General features: G+C 40.0%; 1 protein-coding gene across 1 annotated transcript in view; it reads left to right on the top strand.

Moving 5' to 3' along the window:
• BIRC6 (baculoviral IAP repeat containing 6) overlaps window positions 1-17,193 on the top strand; it is a 306,648-nt gene that overhangs the window by 267,525 nt on the left and 21,930 nt on the right. The window contains 4 exon segments of the mRNA XM_034764920.1: window positions 4,273-4,418; window positions 6,363-6,473; window positions 12,785-13,002; window positions 14,142-14,303. Of these exon segments, the coding sequence (XP_034620811.1) occupies window positions 4,273-4,418; window positions 6,363-6,473; window positions 12,785-13,002; window positions 14,142-14,303 (637 nt within the window).

Raw genomic sequence — 17,193 nt, 5'->3', positions numbered from 1 at the left:
TCCAACATGTCTTGTTGGGTAGCAGAAAGCCCTCCACCAGAGTGACCTAGCTGGCCAAATGGAAAAGGTTCTCGTGCTGGTCCTCGGACCAAGGTATCTGGGCTGAACAGGCCTCGCTGCAGGCGATCCTTCTGAACTCAGGCTTGACGGGTTATCCCTGCCATCAATTAAGGTCCACTTGGCGGCTATTTCAGGCTTCCACTCCCCGCTCCAGGACAGGTCGGTCTTTGCTTATGACATGATGGTTTTGGGCTGTGTGCGGGCAGTGAGGTAGCTCAGGGTGCAGGGAGGGGATAGCTGGGGGCTGTGCGCCAGGAGGACTCCCCTATGGTTACTGCTCCCAAAGGGCTCCCGGCTTCACTGCCGTGGTAGGGGCTCCCAGCTTCAGGCCCATGGCGGGGGGTGCCAGGGCTTGGGGTTTCAGCCCCGTGGGAGGGGGTGGTGGTGGGCGAGGCTCAGGCTCTGGGTTCCAGCTATGGGTCCCGCGGCCCCCCTGAAAGGGCTTGAGGCCCCTCGGGGATGCAGAGCCCCGGTTGAGAACCACTGCAGTAGAGTTTGAAATAATGGAGAATGTGCAGGGGGAGAATAGCAGCTGGCAAAAGCAGATTACCAAATGGATGTAGAACTCTCCTTTTGAACAAAATACAGAAGAGATTTTAAAAGAATTTGGGAGGTTTAACAGACTGGGACGCATTAAGGATAATATATTGCACTGAGGTACTTCCAGAAATTACATGCACCACACGAAGTTCCATTATCACAGAGTGATAAAGTAAAAACTGAACTTGGCCAAATGGTAGAGTTAGAGGTTATTGTGCAATATGCGCACCGGCTGACTGAGCTAACGGTTTGGTCACCAGAATTATATGTCAAAAACTTGTATAGATTCATAAATTTGAATTCATCTTTCCATGCTTCACAGGGAAGTGATCCTCCCATCATTCTGTCCAAATCCACAGCATTCTGCTATCGCCTGTCGCACAATCTGGATGTATGTATAGCTCTAAAGATCTTGTGGTCATGCTCCTTGGTTTTTTCGTTTTTCCTAAAATGCCACAGTCTTTGGGCATGCAAACAATCCCTGACCAAATGGATTGTTAGACATTGTGGTGGCATTCAGCAAACCTATTCTTGAAGGAATCCAAGCACACACTACAAGATCTCTGGTAACATCCTGGCAGAAATGTTATGCTTCAACTGAGGAAATCTGCAGGGCAGCAACCTGGTCTTCTATCAATGCCTTTATTAAACATTTAGGTGGAGGAGGAGAGAGTGGGGAAAGTGGCTCTTTGCACATCCTGAATTCTGGCACACTAGTTACAGCAGCGTTGGAGCTGTGCTAAGATGGATCAACTTGTAACAGCCCTATATGATCATTACATCAATTGTGAAGAGCTAGAGGTTGTGGGGTGGTGGTGGTGAGGGTGGCAGAATAGGGTCGTTCTGCCAACCCTAATAATAAATCTATCTGCTAAATTAATTACTACTGGTGTTGAACTGTTTTTAGAGTTCACTGTATGTTCTTTTGGTTTTTGGTTCTTTTTCTTAGTCCTCAAACGTGCTTAAGTGCTTTGCTGAATTAGGGCCTATACATTTATTTACAACATGCTTTAAAATTAAAATTGGAGGAAGATGTTTGGATTTTCCAAATCTAAAGTAAAATATATGAGATTTATTATGGAGAATAGTAACCTGTTTTGAAGAGGGTTTTTTAAATAATTTTTAAAACAATAATTTCTCTTTCCGTAGCTTGACCAGCCACATTTTCTTTGCCTTTGACATATTTTTCTTTCTTGTAAATCTCAAGGGTTTTTGGGCTTCTGTCAGAAAAGCTGAGGTGCAGTCTCTGTTTCTAGCAAGCAGCCTGAGAATTCTGAATTCAAGAGCCAATCTGTGGCCTTCACTGGGTGCTATTAGAGCAGGGGTGGGCAAATTATGGCCCAGGAGCCACATCCGGCCCCCCAGATGTTTTAATCTGGTCCTCGAACTCCCTCTGGGGAGCAGGTTCCGGGGCCCGCCCTGCTTGAGCAGGGTTGGGGCCTTGCCTCGCCTCGCTCCGGGCGGCTCCCAGAAGTATGTCCCCCTTCCGGCTCCAGGGGGCTCCGCACGCTGCCCCTGACCCAAGTACTGCCCCTGCAGCTCCCTTTGGCTGGGAACCACGACCACTGGGAGCTGCACGGGGTGGCTCCTGCGGCCAGGGCATCTCGCAGAACTGCCTGGCTGCACCTCTGTGTAGGAGCCGGAGAGGGGACCTGCTGCTGCTTCTAGGAGCTGCTTGAGGTAAGCACACCCCAGAGCCTGCACCCCTGACCTTCTCCTGTGCCCCAACCCCCTGCCCCACCCCTGATCCCCCTCCCACCCTCCAAATCCCTCGGTCCCAGCCCAGAGCACCTTCCTGCACCTCCACCCCAGAGCCCGCATCCCCACCCCAGAGCCTGAATCCCACTCCCGCACCCTGAACGCCTCATATTTGGCTGCACCCCAGAGCCCACATCTCTAGCTGGACCCCTCCCACACCCCAACCCCCAATTTTGTGAGCATTCATGGCCTGCCATGCAATTTCCATGCCCAGATGTGGCCTTCGGGCCAAAAAGTTTGCCCACTTCTGTATTAGAGGCTCAGCACTTCTGAAAAACTCTTCACTTTTTTATGTACCAAAATACAGATTTAGGAACCGAACTTTAGCCTCCCATTTTTTTTAAATCTTGGTCTATATCTCTACAAACAAAAGACTACGGTGGAGATTTTGCAAAGCACAAATGGTGGGAGTTAGGCACCCCAACTGCCTTTTGTACATTTAAAAATATCTTCCTGTGGCGTTAATACATGTGTTGCCCAGCTCCCTCTTTCCCCACACTAGCACTCTTGAAAATCCAATATTTCTTTTAAGAAAACAATGGGTCATGATAATTTTGAACAAAAAATCTGGTACAAGGGAAAATCAGTGTTGCTACAATAAATTTACTTTGTTGTTAACATACTCAAGGGATAGCTTTATTTGATGAGGTTCAAAGACCTTAAATATCACCATAATTTACTCAGTGTTGAATGTTTTAGAAATACTCTAGTATTAACACAATTTCAGCCTGTTTTAAAATGTACAGAGTCTGAAGTATTCAGAGATTCCAAAAAACAAAAATAGTAGTTTGGAGCATCAAAGCATTAAATTGCTAATTTCTACTTACATAAACAGCTTTTTGTTATGCTGATGCCTATGATGATAGGAAAATAGGAAACAAGAGGTGGTTTGGCTGCTAATCTTGTTTGAATCTTAAAATGAACAGCTGCTGTTTTTAAAACAAAGATTTACAGAGAAGCAAAAAACTCACTTAGAACTAAATGAAAATGATTTTGTGAAGTGCCCACTTTAAAATCTATAATGGCTTACATAGTGTTTAGTGCATATGCATATTAGAACTTAATTTACAAATAAACTTTGAAAAGGTACACACTAAATAATTTAGCATTGTCAGTCTCATGCTTTCTTTTCAAGAGCATATTTATATTCAGATGTAAACTATTGATGGGTTGGCAAGATAAAAAGATTGTTTAAAATGACTTAATCATTTACCTTAGCTACTTTTATAAAAAATAGCAATGCTATTGTACACTATTTAAGTATCTGGAATTTTTTTATTCTAAAACTCATAAGTTGGCCATTTTTAATTCACATCAGGCTGAACGGAAATACATAAATGTAGATTAAAATATTTAAACTTTTTAATGTTAATTTTTTCATTATTTTTATTACTTTAAGAAAACTTTGAGAGCATTACAATGTGGGGAAAAAAGTTACACATTTTAGGACCTAATCCTGCTCTGAGCTCTGTGCAGGGAGACCCAGTGTCGGTTTGGGACCTTCAGATGTTTTTGTATTGGATTTCTGTATTAATTTTTGGTGTAAAGTACTTTGAAAATGAAAAATGTCATATAGTTTGTTACAAACAACTTTACTGCTGGAGCAAGAAACTGTTATTTCAGTATATTGTTTTGTCTTTCTTCAAACTTCACCTTGCTGTACCCAAAACATACATTTTTGCTGGTCCAGTCAAGACCATATGCTAATGACTGTGATATTTAAAGGAAAGAATTCAGTTTTTATCCTATTTCATGGTAGGTGTGGCGACACATTGCATTTCAAAAAGGCTTTGTTGTTTTTAATGCTAATGTTTTTACCCATTGTCAATAATAGCCAGCTTTCTGAATATTGTGTCTGATTACAGTCCTATAACCTCTCCCCCCACCCCCTTCCCCATTCATTTCAACAAACAGGTCTAAGAAAGAAAAAGCTAAAGCAGGAGTAAAACCAGATGCTTCTGATCAAGAGCCAGAGGGGCTGACGCTTTTGGTACCAGACATCCAGAAGACTGCTGAGATAGTTTATGCTGCTACCACCAGTTTGCGCCAAGCAAATCAAGGTAAAATAAAAATAGTCACTATTTTGATTAATACCGTACATAAGATTTTTTAGCATGCTTGTTGACATAAAATTCAGAGGCCAAGATTTAAAAAATGGATGCCAGAAGTTAGAGTTCTAGGACTTAGATGCCCAGCTGCCATTTAAGGTGGCTAAGTCCAATATTTAGGCACCACTGAGATCCTCAAAATCTCTGCTCAGATGCCATGTAGCCCTGCAGATGTCTAAAGTCCCTAGTGCCTTGCAGTTCCACCATTAAACTTCCCAAAGTTTTATCCAGTGAGCTGCCACAGTCTAGCATCCAGGTGCCTATCTCATCTGTATGCCTCCTCGGGATCCTCAAAGTAGGCATTCCCCGGCCTGTTTCACCTGTGGCGCTTACTCCAGTATGCATCCTCAGAGCACACGTAACTTCCTACAAAATGGCAGAGGGATGAGGAGGAGGAGGCAGCTACTTTGTAACCTTTATCCCGGTGGTTAGGGCACTCACCCAGGATGTGGGAGATCCAGAGTAAATTCTCTCTTCTGCCTGATGTGGAAAAGGGATTTGAATATGGGTTTCCCACCTCTCAGGTGAGTCCCTTAACCACTGAGCTATGGGATATTCTGGTACGAGTCTTTCTCAATATTTCCAGTTGAAGCTGTTCCACTATGTAATAAATAATTAAGCATGCATTGGGCCAGAGAGAGAGAATGAGTCTCTACTCCAGGGGCTAGGGCACCCACCTGAGAAATGGGAAACTTAAGTTCAGATCCCTTCTCCACATAAGGCAGAAGTGGGGAATTGAACCTGAGTATCCCACATTCTGTGTGAGTACCCTAACCACTGGGCTAAAGGTTGTAAGGGGCTGCCACCTCCTGCATTTCTTGACGAAGAAGAAGAAAAAAAAACCCAACCAACCAAACAAAAAACCACAACAGCAGCTTAGGCGCCTACCTCCAGAAGAGGGTTCATCGCAGTGATTCCCAAGTAGAGATTGGTGTCCCAAGTCCCTTTGAAGGGCAGGGCTTAGGACTCACCCCTCCCCCCCTTTGGAATTTCCTGTTGACTAGTTTAGGCAGCTCCCCATTCAGTGCGCTGGCTTTTTTGGATCCCATTCTTAGGCATCTCTCTCTCTCTCTCCTCCCCCCCTCACTGCATAGGGAGCCTCGTTGCCTAATTCAGGGCTGTAGATTCCACTTGGTATCAAAGTGCCTACAAGTTAGGCACTGTAACACTTAGCATTTCAATGCTTAAGTTCCTTTTGTGAATCTAGTCCCTAAGTCTTTAATTTTGGACTTAAGTGGCTTGATTTTCAAAACTGCTGAACACCCAGCAGTTTCCTGGGAAACTTTGGCACTCGTTTTTAAAATTCTTGATCAGATTATACAAAACTGGTTAGTGTAAGGGACAATGCTGTATCTTCCAGTTTTTATCACAATTATGTAACATCTTGTTTAACATTAAGAGGAAAATGAATATGAGAAAAGCTGACAAAGTAATAACTCTGCTGTTGCAATTAAACTTCTTGGAAAAAAAAATTCTTAGTAAAGTAAGTACAAAACAAAGAGAGCCTAAATTAAGGATTAAAATGGAAGAAATTTCATACATTTGGTGTCTATACAGAAATTAAAGAAACCAAAAATGAATAGCTCTTATGGTAACATAAACTTTACAATATATGTGGTCTTCTACTTATAAGTCTATAGGGTAGGGAAACATGGAATTTTATAAAAAGTTAAGAAAACTATCTTAAATTCACAATGCAAGCTGATAGTTTGAGCTTTACAGTTACATTATTTGTAAAGCAAAACTTAGTCTGAAATAAAGAGCTGATTTTTGTCATCACTTGTGGGGAATACGTGTTCAGTATCGTTGTCAAACCCGCCACTAGTAAATGAGAAAAGATCAGATTTTAATCTTGTGTGGAAAAATATACATCACTTTCAAATTTTTATATAACAGAAAAGAAGTTGGCTGAATACTCGAAAAAGGCTTCTGTGAAGCCCAAGCCTTTGTCTGTTTTAAGGTCCCTTGAAGAAAAGTATGTGGCTGTCATGAAAAAACTCCAATTTGGTAAGTTAAGAAGTATTAATATTGTGTAACACTGTTGTGTAGAAAGAAAAATTCTAAAAACATACATTGAGGCTTCAGTCCAGGAAAGATTTGCACATGTGAATAACTTCATACAGTAGACTATTCACATGCAGAAGGTTACCCATATCCACATTTTCAGGTTGTGGTAAGTTTCATTAGATTAACCAGTGGTTGTGTTATTCCTTGACTTTAGCAAAGCTTTTGATACAGTCTCCCACAGTATTCTTGCCAGCAAGTTAAAGAAGTATGGGCTGGATGAATAGACTATAAGGTGGATAGAAAGCTGGCTAGATCGTCGGGCTCAACAGGTAGTGATCAACGGCTCCATGTCTAGTTGGCAGCCAGTTTCAAGTGAAGTGCCCCAGGGGTCAGTCCTGGGGCCGGTTTTGTTCAATATCTTCATTAATGATCTGGAGGATGGCGTGGACTGCACTCTCAGCAAGTTTGCAGATGACACTAAACTGGGAGGAGTGGTAGATACGCTGGAGGGTAGGACAGGATACAGAGGGACCTAGACAAATTAGAGGATTGGGCCAAAAGAAACCTGATGAGGTTCAACAAGGACAAGTGCAGAGTCCTGCACTTAGGACGGAAGAATCCCATGCACTGTTACAGACTAGGGACCGAATGGCTAGGAAGCAGTTCTGCAGAAAAGGACCTAGGGGTTACAGTGGACGAGAAGCTGGATATGAGTCAACAATGTGCCCTTGTTGCCAAGAAGGCTAACGGCATTTTGGGCTATATAAGTAGGGGCATTGCCAGCAGATCGAAGGACGTGATCATTCCCCTCTATTCGACATTGGTGAGGCCTCATCTGGAGTACTGTGTCCAGTTTTGGGCCCCACACTACAAGAAGGATGTGGAAAAATTGGAAAGAGCCAGCGGAGGGCAACAAAAATGATTAGGGAGCTGGAGCACATGACTTATGAGGAGAGGCTGAGGGAACTGGGATTGTTTAGTCTGCAGAAAAGAAGAATGAGGGGGGATTTGATAGCTGCTTTCAACTACCTGAAAGGGGGTTCCAAAGAGGATGGATCCTAGACTGTTCTCAGTACTACCTGATGACAGAACAAGGAGTAATGGTCTCAAGTTGCAGTGCGGGAGGTTTAGGTTGGATATTAGGAAAAACTTTTTCACTAGAAGGGTGGTGAAGCACTGGAATGGGTTACCTAGGGAGGTGGTGGAATCTCCTTCCTTAGAGGTTTTTAAGGTCAGGCTTGACAAAGCCCTGGCTGGGATGATTTAGTTGGGAATTGGTCCTGCTTTGAGCAGGGGGTTGGACTAGATGACCTTTGAGGTCCCTTCCAACCCTGATATTCTATGATTCTATGTTCAAATGTATTAAGTACGGGGGGTTTCACATACAAGTTACAAAATGATCTTTGTGTGTCTTTTAGTTCTCAGAGACCACTGCTGACCAACATTGTCTCCTTGTTTCCTTGTGCTTCCCCCATCTATCTTTCTGTATCCCTCTGTTTTCTTGTGTCTTGTATTTAAATTGTAAACTGTACAGGGCAGGAACAGTCTTTTTGTTCTGTGTCTGTACAGCACCTAGCATGATGGGGTCCTGGTCCGTGACTGGGCTCTTAGATGCTATGATAATATAAATAATCATTTCTCAAATATTTGTGTGTGTGGGGGGGGTTACACATGCTGCAAAAACAACTATTTAACCAACTTATTTGCTTCTATAAATAATTGTAAGACAATATTTTGTTCAGAGATGCATTTCTGGAGAGTCATGAATAGGGTTGTCAAGCAATTAAAGAGCCTACAAGTCCACTCCGTCCTACTCCTTGTTCAGCCAATCACTCAGACAAACAAGTTTGTTTACGTTTACAGGAGATAATGCTGCCCGCTGCTTGTTTACAATGTCACCTGAAAGTGAGAACAGGCTTTCGCATGGCACTGTTGTAGCCAGTGTCACAAGATACTTATGTGCCAAATGCGCTAAAGATTCATATGTCCTATCATGCTTCAACCACCATTCCAGAGGATATGCATCCGTGCTGATGATGGGTTCTGCACGATAACGATCCAAAGCAGTGTGGACCGATGCCTGTTTATTTTTATCATCTGAGTCAGATACCACCAGCAGAAGGTTGATTTTCTTTTTTGGTGATTCAGATTCTGGAGTTTCCACATCAGTGTGTTGATCTTTTAAGATTTCTGAAAGCATTCTCTACACCCCATCCCTCTCAGATTTTGGATGGTATTTTTGATTCCTAAACCCTGGGTTGAGTGCTGTAGCTATCTTTAGAAATCTCACATTGGTACCTTCTTTGTGTTTTGTCAGATCGGCAGCAAAAGTGTTCTTAAAATGAACAACGTGCTGAAGCATCATCTGAGACTACTATAACATGAAAAATATGGCAAAATGCGGGTAAAATAGAACCAGAGACATACAATTCTCCCCCAAGGAGTTCAGTCACAAATTTAATTAACACATTATTATTTAATTAACACGCCATCAGCATGGAATCACATCCTCTGAAATGGTAGCCGAAGCACAAAGGGGCATGGAATGTTTAACAAAAGTCAGCTACAAAAGTGCCTGTTCTCACTTCCAGGTGACATTGTAAATAAGAAGCGAGCAGCATTATCTCCTGCATATATAAAGAAACTTGTTTGTCGTAGCAGTTGGCTGAACAAGAAGTAGGACTGAGAGGACTTGTAGGCGCTAAAGTTTTACATTTTTTTGTTTTTGAGTGCAGTTATGTAACAACAAAAATTCTACATTTGTAAATTGCACTTTCACAATAAAGAAAGTGCACTACAGTACTTGTATGAGGTGAATTGAAAGATACTATCTTTTGTTTACAAATATTTGCACTGTAAAAATTATCAAAAATAATATAAAATGAGTAATGTACACTTTGTATTCTGTGTTGTAACTGAAATCAGTATGTTTGAAAATGTAGAAAAACATCCAAAATATTTATAATAAATTTCAATTGGTATTCTGTTATTGTTTAATAGTGCGATTAAAACTGCAATTAATCATGATTAATTGTTTTGAGTTACGCGCGTGAGTTAACTGCGATTAATCAACACCCCTAGTCATAAATACTCACGTTACTGGGTATTCACACCAGAAATTTTTGTGGGTCTTCTTGAAAGCTCTCTGAGTTTGGTAGCATGAAGAAGCAATAATATGGGACTTAAGTGATTTGATAATTGCATGAAATACACTAGGATGAAATTCAGTAAGGACAAATGTAAAGTACTACACTTAAGATGGAATAATCAATTGCACAAATACAAAATGGGAAATGACTGCATAGGAAGGAGTAGTCTAGAAAAGGATCTGGGGGTTACAATGGATCACAAATTAAATGAGTCAACAATGTAATGATGTTGCCAAAAAACAAACAGCACTCCAGAATATATTAGCAGTACTGTTGTAAGCAAGACACGAGAAATTCTTCCACTCTACACCCCACTGTTAAGGCTTCAGCTGGAATACAGTTCTGGGCACCACACTTTGGGAAAGATGTCGACAACTTAGAGAAAGTCCAGAGGAGAGCAACAAAAAATTATAGACGGTTTAGAAAACATGACATAAGAGGAAAGATTGAAAAAACTGAATTTGTTTCGTCTGGAGAAGAGAAGACTAATGGGGAATATGGTAACAGTCTTCAAGTAGAAGCAAGGGAGATTTAGGTTAGACATTAGGAAGTTTTTCCTAAACTGTAAGGGTAGTTAAGCACTGGAACAAATTAATCAGGAAGGTTGTGGAGTCTGTCATTGGAGGATTTTAAGAACAGGTTAGCAAACATCTGTCAGGGATTCCTAGATAATACTTAGGGCTTATCTATACTTAAAATGCTACTGTAACACTTCATTGTAGACACTATCTATGCGTGAGGGCATCTCCCATCTGCATAAGTAATCCACCTCCCTGAGAGGCGGTAGCTAGGTTGATGGAAGAATTTTTTGGTTGCTCTAGTGCGGTGTACACCGAGGGTTAGGTCAGCTTAACTGTGCTGCTCTGATGTGTGGATTTTTCACACACCTGAGTGATGTAGCTGGCTCAACCTAACTTTTCAGTGTAGACCAGGCCTTAGTCTTGCCTCAGTGCAGCAGATTGGATTTGATGACATATTAAGGTACTTCCCAGTCCTGCATTGCTGCGATTTTAATGAATCGTGAATAGTCATAGCAGTAGTCATTGTGTGAATAGTTTCTGAGATATCCGTAGGTTCAGATATTTTCACGTAAGCCATTCTAATAATAATGAAAGAAAACTAGTAAAAAATTAGTCTTTCAAGGCTAATTCATAAACAGAAAAGGGGGCTAAACTTGTTCATAAATTGTTGGCTGTGGATAGTTCATCCCACTCTCACATCAAGCTTTGAACAGCCAATAGGGACATGGGTCCATATCAGAGGTCACAGCCCTAGGCTCTGCAAAAACCTTACCTCAGGCCCAAAGCCTGCAACTGAATCAGTATGGTTAGGCCCATATTGACTTCAGTAGGGCTCCACTCTAGCACAGTGGTCTGCCCGTGTGGATCCAGTTCCAGGATCCGACCCTCAGTTAGCAAAATCAACCATAACTTAAGCAGAGATCTTTGCATTTGTCCTCCATGTCTCCCAGCATGGTTCATTAGTGAAAATATATACAAACCTTTTTGGTGGATTTCTGTAATATCTTTAAGATAATTCTTAGTAATTTTAATGAACATTTCAGTGAAGATTTTTTGAGGGGAAATGTTTTCTGAACTTCTACAAAATGTATGAATAGCATTAAAAAATGTTTAATATAATTTATTGCTAGATGCTCTTGCTGACTCGTACACAAAATTTTCTTTTTATTTTATCAATTAATGTGTTCCAGTCCTATAAATCTTCACATGAGTAATCTGAAGTAGTCCATTTGATGTCAATGGGGACTAGTCACGTGGGTGACTAAGGGTTTGGAGGACTTGGTCCATGAAATGTGATTCCAAGGGGGAAAAAAAACTATCCTAAAAATCTGGCCATCTAAGACCAAAAGTCAAAATACTGTATGAGAAAGTATTCTTGCAATATTTCAACCTCTAAAATAACAAGTACGAGAAATCATGTAGGATATTTGGTCTTGGTAAAAGTTCCAATTTGGTAAAAGTTCCAATCCAATATTTACAAGACCCTTCATGAAGCTTGTAATAATCACAGAAACCTTCTTGAAGCTCCCAGGATTCAAAACTTTGCATCCTAAGTCCAAAGCTTTTCACCCATCCCTAAGAAAACAGTACAGTAATTCATAGTTCAAAACAAAGCTGTAATATTTAGACTAAGTTGCTTTGTCCGAAAAAAAAACTCAAACAACACACCCACACACACATCCCCCCCCCCCCCCAAAAAAAAAAAAACCAAAACCACATCTTCCAGAAGTGAAAAAGCACTCTTTCTAGGTCCCTTGTCTCAAAAAGCACTTTTCAGATTAAACTCAACATTTACCAATAATTTACCTCTTGCCTCAGAGCATGAACAATTTCAGACAGAAGAGTTCTCTTTCTCAGAATATTTTAAATGGTGGATCAAAATCAGTCTTGTAATCGAAAGGCTCCCATAAACTTAATTATGAAATTCACTGCCATTCCTCTGTTACACAACAAAGAAGTTTGGATGGGTGGGGGTTCAGAAAAAGAAGCCAGGACTAGTATTGAAGGTGGCTTGACAAATCATTTGTTATTTTGAGAGTAGTTTTTATGTCACAAATCGAGGTCTTGTTGTTATTTTGGCTACATTATCTTTGTTAGTATCAATTTCATTTTCAGCTTATTGCCAATGAAAAGAGAGTATGTAGCTGGGAGAGTTAGTGGTGCTATCTTTTCACCTCTGGCACCAAGTATCAAATTTCATTTAATGACAAATGGTAAAAAATCTGGTCTTGTTCTAATCTTTTATGAATATTTACCCGTATTAAACATAGTTGGCAGTCTGCTCCAAATTGATCCATGACTAGAATTATTGTTCATTTCTTAGGACCACAATGTGCTTAGTCTGAAATAACAGGAAGTTTTATAGATCAGAATTGAGGTACATTAACGTGGTTGTGCATGGAAGCTTGTAAACCTGCTGAACTATACTTGATTCTACCCAGTACTGCTTATGCTTCATTTTCTGTGGTCACTATATTAACTCACAAAACTGCCTAGAAAAGAGGAGTGAAAGGGCAGTATATGTTTTGATTACATGGAATGTAACTTTTCAATGAGTATCAGTTTGACACTTTTTTCAACATCAATCCATTAGTAATGTTATTTTTCTGATGCAATAAAAATATTATTTTCACTATTCTAGATACATTTGAAATGGTTTCTGAAGATGATGATGGAAAACTAGTTTTTAAAGTAAATTACCACTACATGTCTCAGGTGAAAAATGCAAGTGATGCAAACAGTGCTGCCAGGGCTCGACGTCTTGCTCAAGAAGCTGTGACTCTTTCAACATCGCTGCCACTTTCATCTTCATCCAGTGTCTTTGTACGCTGTGATGAGGAACGGCTTGATATCATGAAGGTAAGAAACGAAGGTGCTTTCTGACTCTGCACTCAGTAGAATAAACATTTAGGAGAATATTTTTAAATAGTCATGAGAAACATGACTATTTAATTTACCATTTTAATTGTTGCCAATTGTAACTTCTAAATAAACTTCCTGTAGGTGACTACAAAGTCCTAGCAACTTGGTATATATTCCATACCCATTCTCTGTGTGTTCACTTCTGTTAAAACTGGAGAGAGGGGCCAGATTAATGAAAGAAATAATAGGTGCATAATTTTATTTTTGGAATTTTTTTAAAAGTGAGGTTCTGCTCTGAAAAGTGGATATAAACATGGTATCTTGCAGTTCTACATCAATTTCTCAATAACTTCCATATAAAATAAGCTCAATTTACAAGTAAAGCCATCTCTTTTCTAATTACTAGCCCTTGAGACTTAGCCCAGGATTTAAAAGTCAAGTCGGATTCTTTCCTCCTTCTCATCTCTAGCAATAGATTCTGCAGGCCAAAATTTGCCCATACATATACTCGTGCAACCCCATTACATTCAAAGTATACCATCAGTGGCTCCTGTTCAACCCCACTGCCTTCAGTGGGCTTGCAGAGGTGTAACTGAGGGTATAGCTACACTGCAGTTAAACACCTGTGGCTGGCTCATGTCAGCTGACTCAGGCTTGTGGGGCTCAGGCTGGCCCTGGAACCCTCCCCCCTCGCAGCATCCCAGAGCCTGTGCTCCAGTCCAATCCTGAACATCTGCATCTCAGTTAAACAGCCCTGTAGTCCAAGCCCTGCGAGCCTGAGTCAGCTGATATGCACCAACCAAAGGGGTTTACCTGCAGTATAGACACACTCCGAATGACCCTGTAATTGGTATTTAGTAAACAATCTATTACTGATGTACAAAAAAGGAGTAGACTTAGCTTCCTCTAAATTGCTTTGGATGGGTGGTGCTACCAGGAGAGAGAGCCATTAACAACTTAGATTTATCACTAACGCAACCAGGTTAGACAGATTTGTAAGACGATGACATTTTTATGTAGGTATTATTTTCAAAGTAGAACTGGAGCTGAAAAATAAGTTTATCCTGTAACCTCTCAAGATACCAATTATAAAATGTTTAAAACTGCAATTTGTCACATTTCTTTTTATATGATAGGTGCTCATAACTGGCCCAGCAGACACCCCTTATGCAAATGGTTGCTTTGAATTTGATGTATATTTTCCACAAGACTATCCTAATTCACCTCCACTTGTGAATCTGGAAACAACTGGAGGCCATAGTGTGAGATTTAATCCAAACCTTTACAATGATGGCAAGGTAATGTGCATTGAACTTAGTTATCATGATGAAATGCAGTATTCAAGTATACTTCTTGGTATGTCTGTCTGTCCTGCTGCCCTGCTTTGTGTTGTGCTAGCAACAAAGTGAAATGGAAAAGAATCTTGCTTGTGCCTGTGTTCACTCATGCTGTCTCAACTACAGTTGAGAGGTGAAGGTTATTTTAAATTTCTCTACTGTAACCAGGGTGGATTTGATTTAAATCAAATTGATTTAAATCACTAGTCAGGAAGACTTGATTTAATCATGGTTTTCTACATAAAAGTTCATTCTTGTTGGTTGTTATAACCTTAATACTTATTCTTCACAACTCAGGGATAGACATAGGTTTCATTTTTAGAAAAGTACACACTATACATTTTTAAACAGTGATTTATTTTGAAAACTTTTCAGATTATTTTTACTGCTATATCAGAAAATGAATGATTGTTTGGTTTTCATTTACCAAAGGTAATTGAAGCAGATATTTATGAAGTCATTGGGCGGTGAACTATCTCCAATTCAATAGGTTAATCATTAATATTTGGAGGATTTTCTTGCCATGCTGTATTAGGAGAACATCACCAGACAGACATTTAAGTTGTTTTATTTAACTAAAACAACAACATGAAGAAAAAAATCCAGAATACTTAAATAGCAAACCTATAATATTTTAACAAAACAAGCATATGTCCCTCGCTTCTCACATTTATCTCCAGACTTCTTCTCTTTGTCCAGATCTATTCTGCCCCCAACAATCTTCTATTCATTGAACTTTTTGAAACTTTGCACTTTTAGAGAGAGGTAAGGGATTGACTCTGCGTACACAAATTTGCAGAGGGACAATAGACTTGAGGTCTGTTATTTCTTACCTCTATATATTATTTATTTATTTTAAAACATTTTTGGTGTTAACAAGCACGTTATCTCTGGAGACACAAATCCACAGTTTGAGAACTGCAAACTAAGCATCTTTGATGCTGAGCACTTAGTCCCATTGGGTAGATAGAAAGATTAACCTAAATAATCTATACAGAAGCCGCTGGAACTCCATAAGATTAGGGTCCCTAATCATGAACTATTGGAACTCATTTACAAAACTTTTCTTAAACATTGCGTGAATATATTGTCTCATACTATAGAATTAGAATTTATAATCCCTATTCCCTGATGAGAGATCTGAGCTATCATGTATCTTAATTAAAACTATCTTTAGATAGGTTTTTTCCTCAAAAAGCATTTTATCCAAAAAAAAACCCCCAATTTAAATAAAAATTACATTTTTTATTTTTTTAAAATCATTGGTTTTTATCCACCCAGACTGTAACTCACAGCAACTGCACAGAGGAAGAGCAAACCAGGAAAGGAAGTGTGAAATTTGCAAGTTTCATACATACAGAATTTGTGTTCTGCCTTGGCATGAGAGAGAGAACTTTTTAATAAATGTGCAGTTTATCATTAATTGTACTATGCATACATTAATATATCTTTTTTATTTTTTATTTTATGCACTGTATATGCAGAAGTGCTAATTTATTTTTCCTCCTTGAAGCCAAGGTTATCAGCTGTTCTTGACTAATTATATGTTGGTGAGGGCTCCCAGAAGCTGCTTGTTAAAATTTGCCTTCCAAAGTGAAGGGACATTGGGTTGATTTCCCTATTACTAATGGAATTCACCCCCTCTCTGGATACTGCCACAAATGACTTACCCTGGGGCTTTTTTTCCCTATAGTATGGACTAGATTGCAACAATTTAGTGGTTTGTTTTGTTTTGTTTTGTTTAGTTTTTTTTTAATATTTCCCATCTGAGGGGGACAACTGCAAACCTCACTAGAAGGTCATCATCTATTTCATCCTCCTCACCAGATTTAATAGGCTGAGCACTTGTGTTATAAGTATCCAAAGAGACCAAGTCACTTTTGAAAATGGGATTTAGGCTCCTAAATATCTTAGCGTAAAATTTTCAAAACCTCATAAGTCTTATTGAAAGTCAAGGGACTTGTGTTCCTAAATTGCCAGGTCATTTTTTGAAAATGGGATTTAGTCCAAGTCATTCAGAAATTTTACCTTTAGTCTCTCTGCTTCAGTTGCCCATTTTGTAAAATAGGGACAGTAGTACTTCTCTGCCTCACTGGGGTGTTGAGACACTCAAATACAGGGGTCGGCAACCTTTCAGAAGTGGTGTGCCGAGTCTTCATTTATTCATTCTAATTTAAGGTTTCGCGTGCCAGTAATACATTTTAACATTTTTAGAAGGTCTCTTTCTATAAGTCTATAATATATAACTAAACTATTGTTGTATGTAAAGTAAATAAGGTTTTAAAAATGTTTAAGAAGCTTCATTTAAAATTAAATTAAAATGCAGATGGCCAGGACCCGGGCAGTGTGAGTGCCACTGAAAACCAGCTCGCATGCCGCCTTTGGCACATGTGCCATAGGTTGCCTACCCCTGCTCAAATACTTTGGTAATGGAGGCCACATAATTACCTAAGATACGTAAATAGATATACTTGAGAACCCTGGCAATAATATTCCTCAGACACCAACAAGCAACTAATTCTTCCATTCTCCTGTGGGAATTTTCAAGGGGGTGCTCAAAATAATCTGGGGATGCTCACTAGTGGGATTCCTTCATAGGTCCCAGGGTGGTAATTGCAGGTGAAAGAGGAATGCAAACTGTCTTTTTGTTCTCCATAAACTACTCTTGTGTAACTTTTAATATTCATCACACTTGAGTTTCCTCCACCACTGCTACAGGGACTCTGAAAGAGGCTGCTTAAAGCAGACACACTTCTGGGACCCTGTTGACAATGCTCACCTGCCATTGCATGTGCTACTTCTCAGGTGGCACCTGACCAGGGCTGGCTCCAGACACCAGCTTGCCAAACAG

Source organism: Trachemys scripta, chromosome 3, assembly GCF_013100865.1.
Source record: "Trachemys scripta elegans isolate TJP31775 chromosome 3, CAS_Tse_1.0, whole genome shotgun sequence".
NCBI classification, from domain to species: Eukaryota; Metazoa; Chordata; order Testudines; family Emydidae; genus Trachemys; species Trachemys scripta.
Note: the sequence above shows the minus strand (reverse complement) of the source record. Positions and strands in the feature narration are given on the sequence as shown.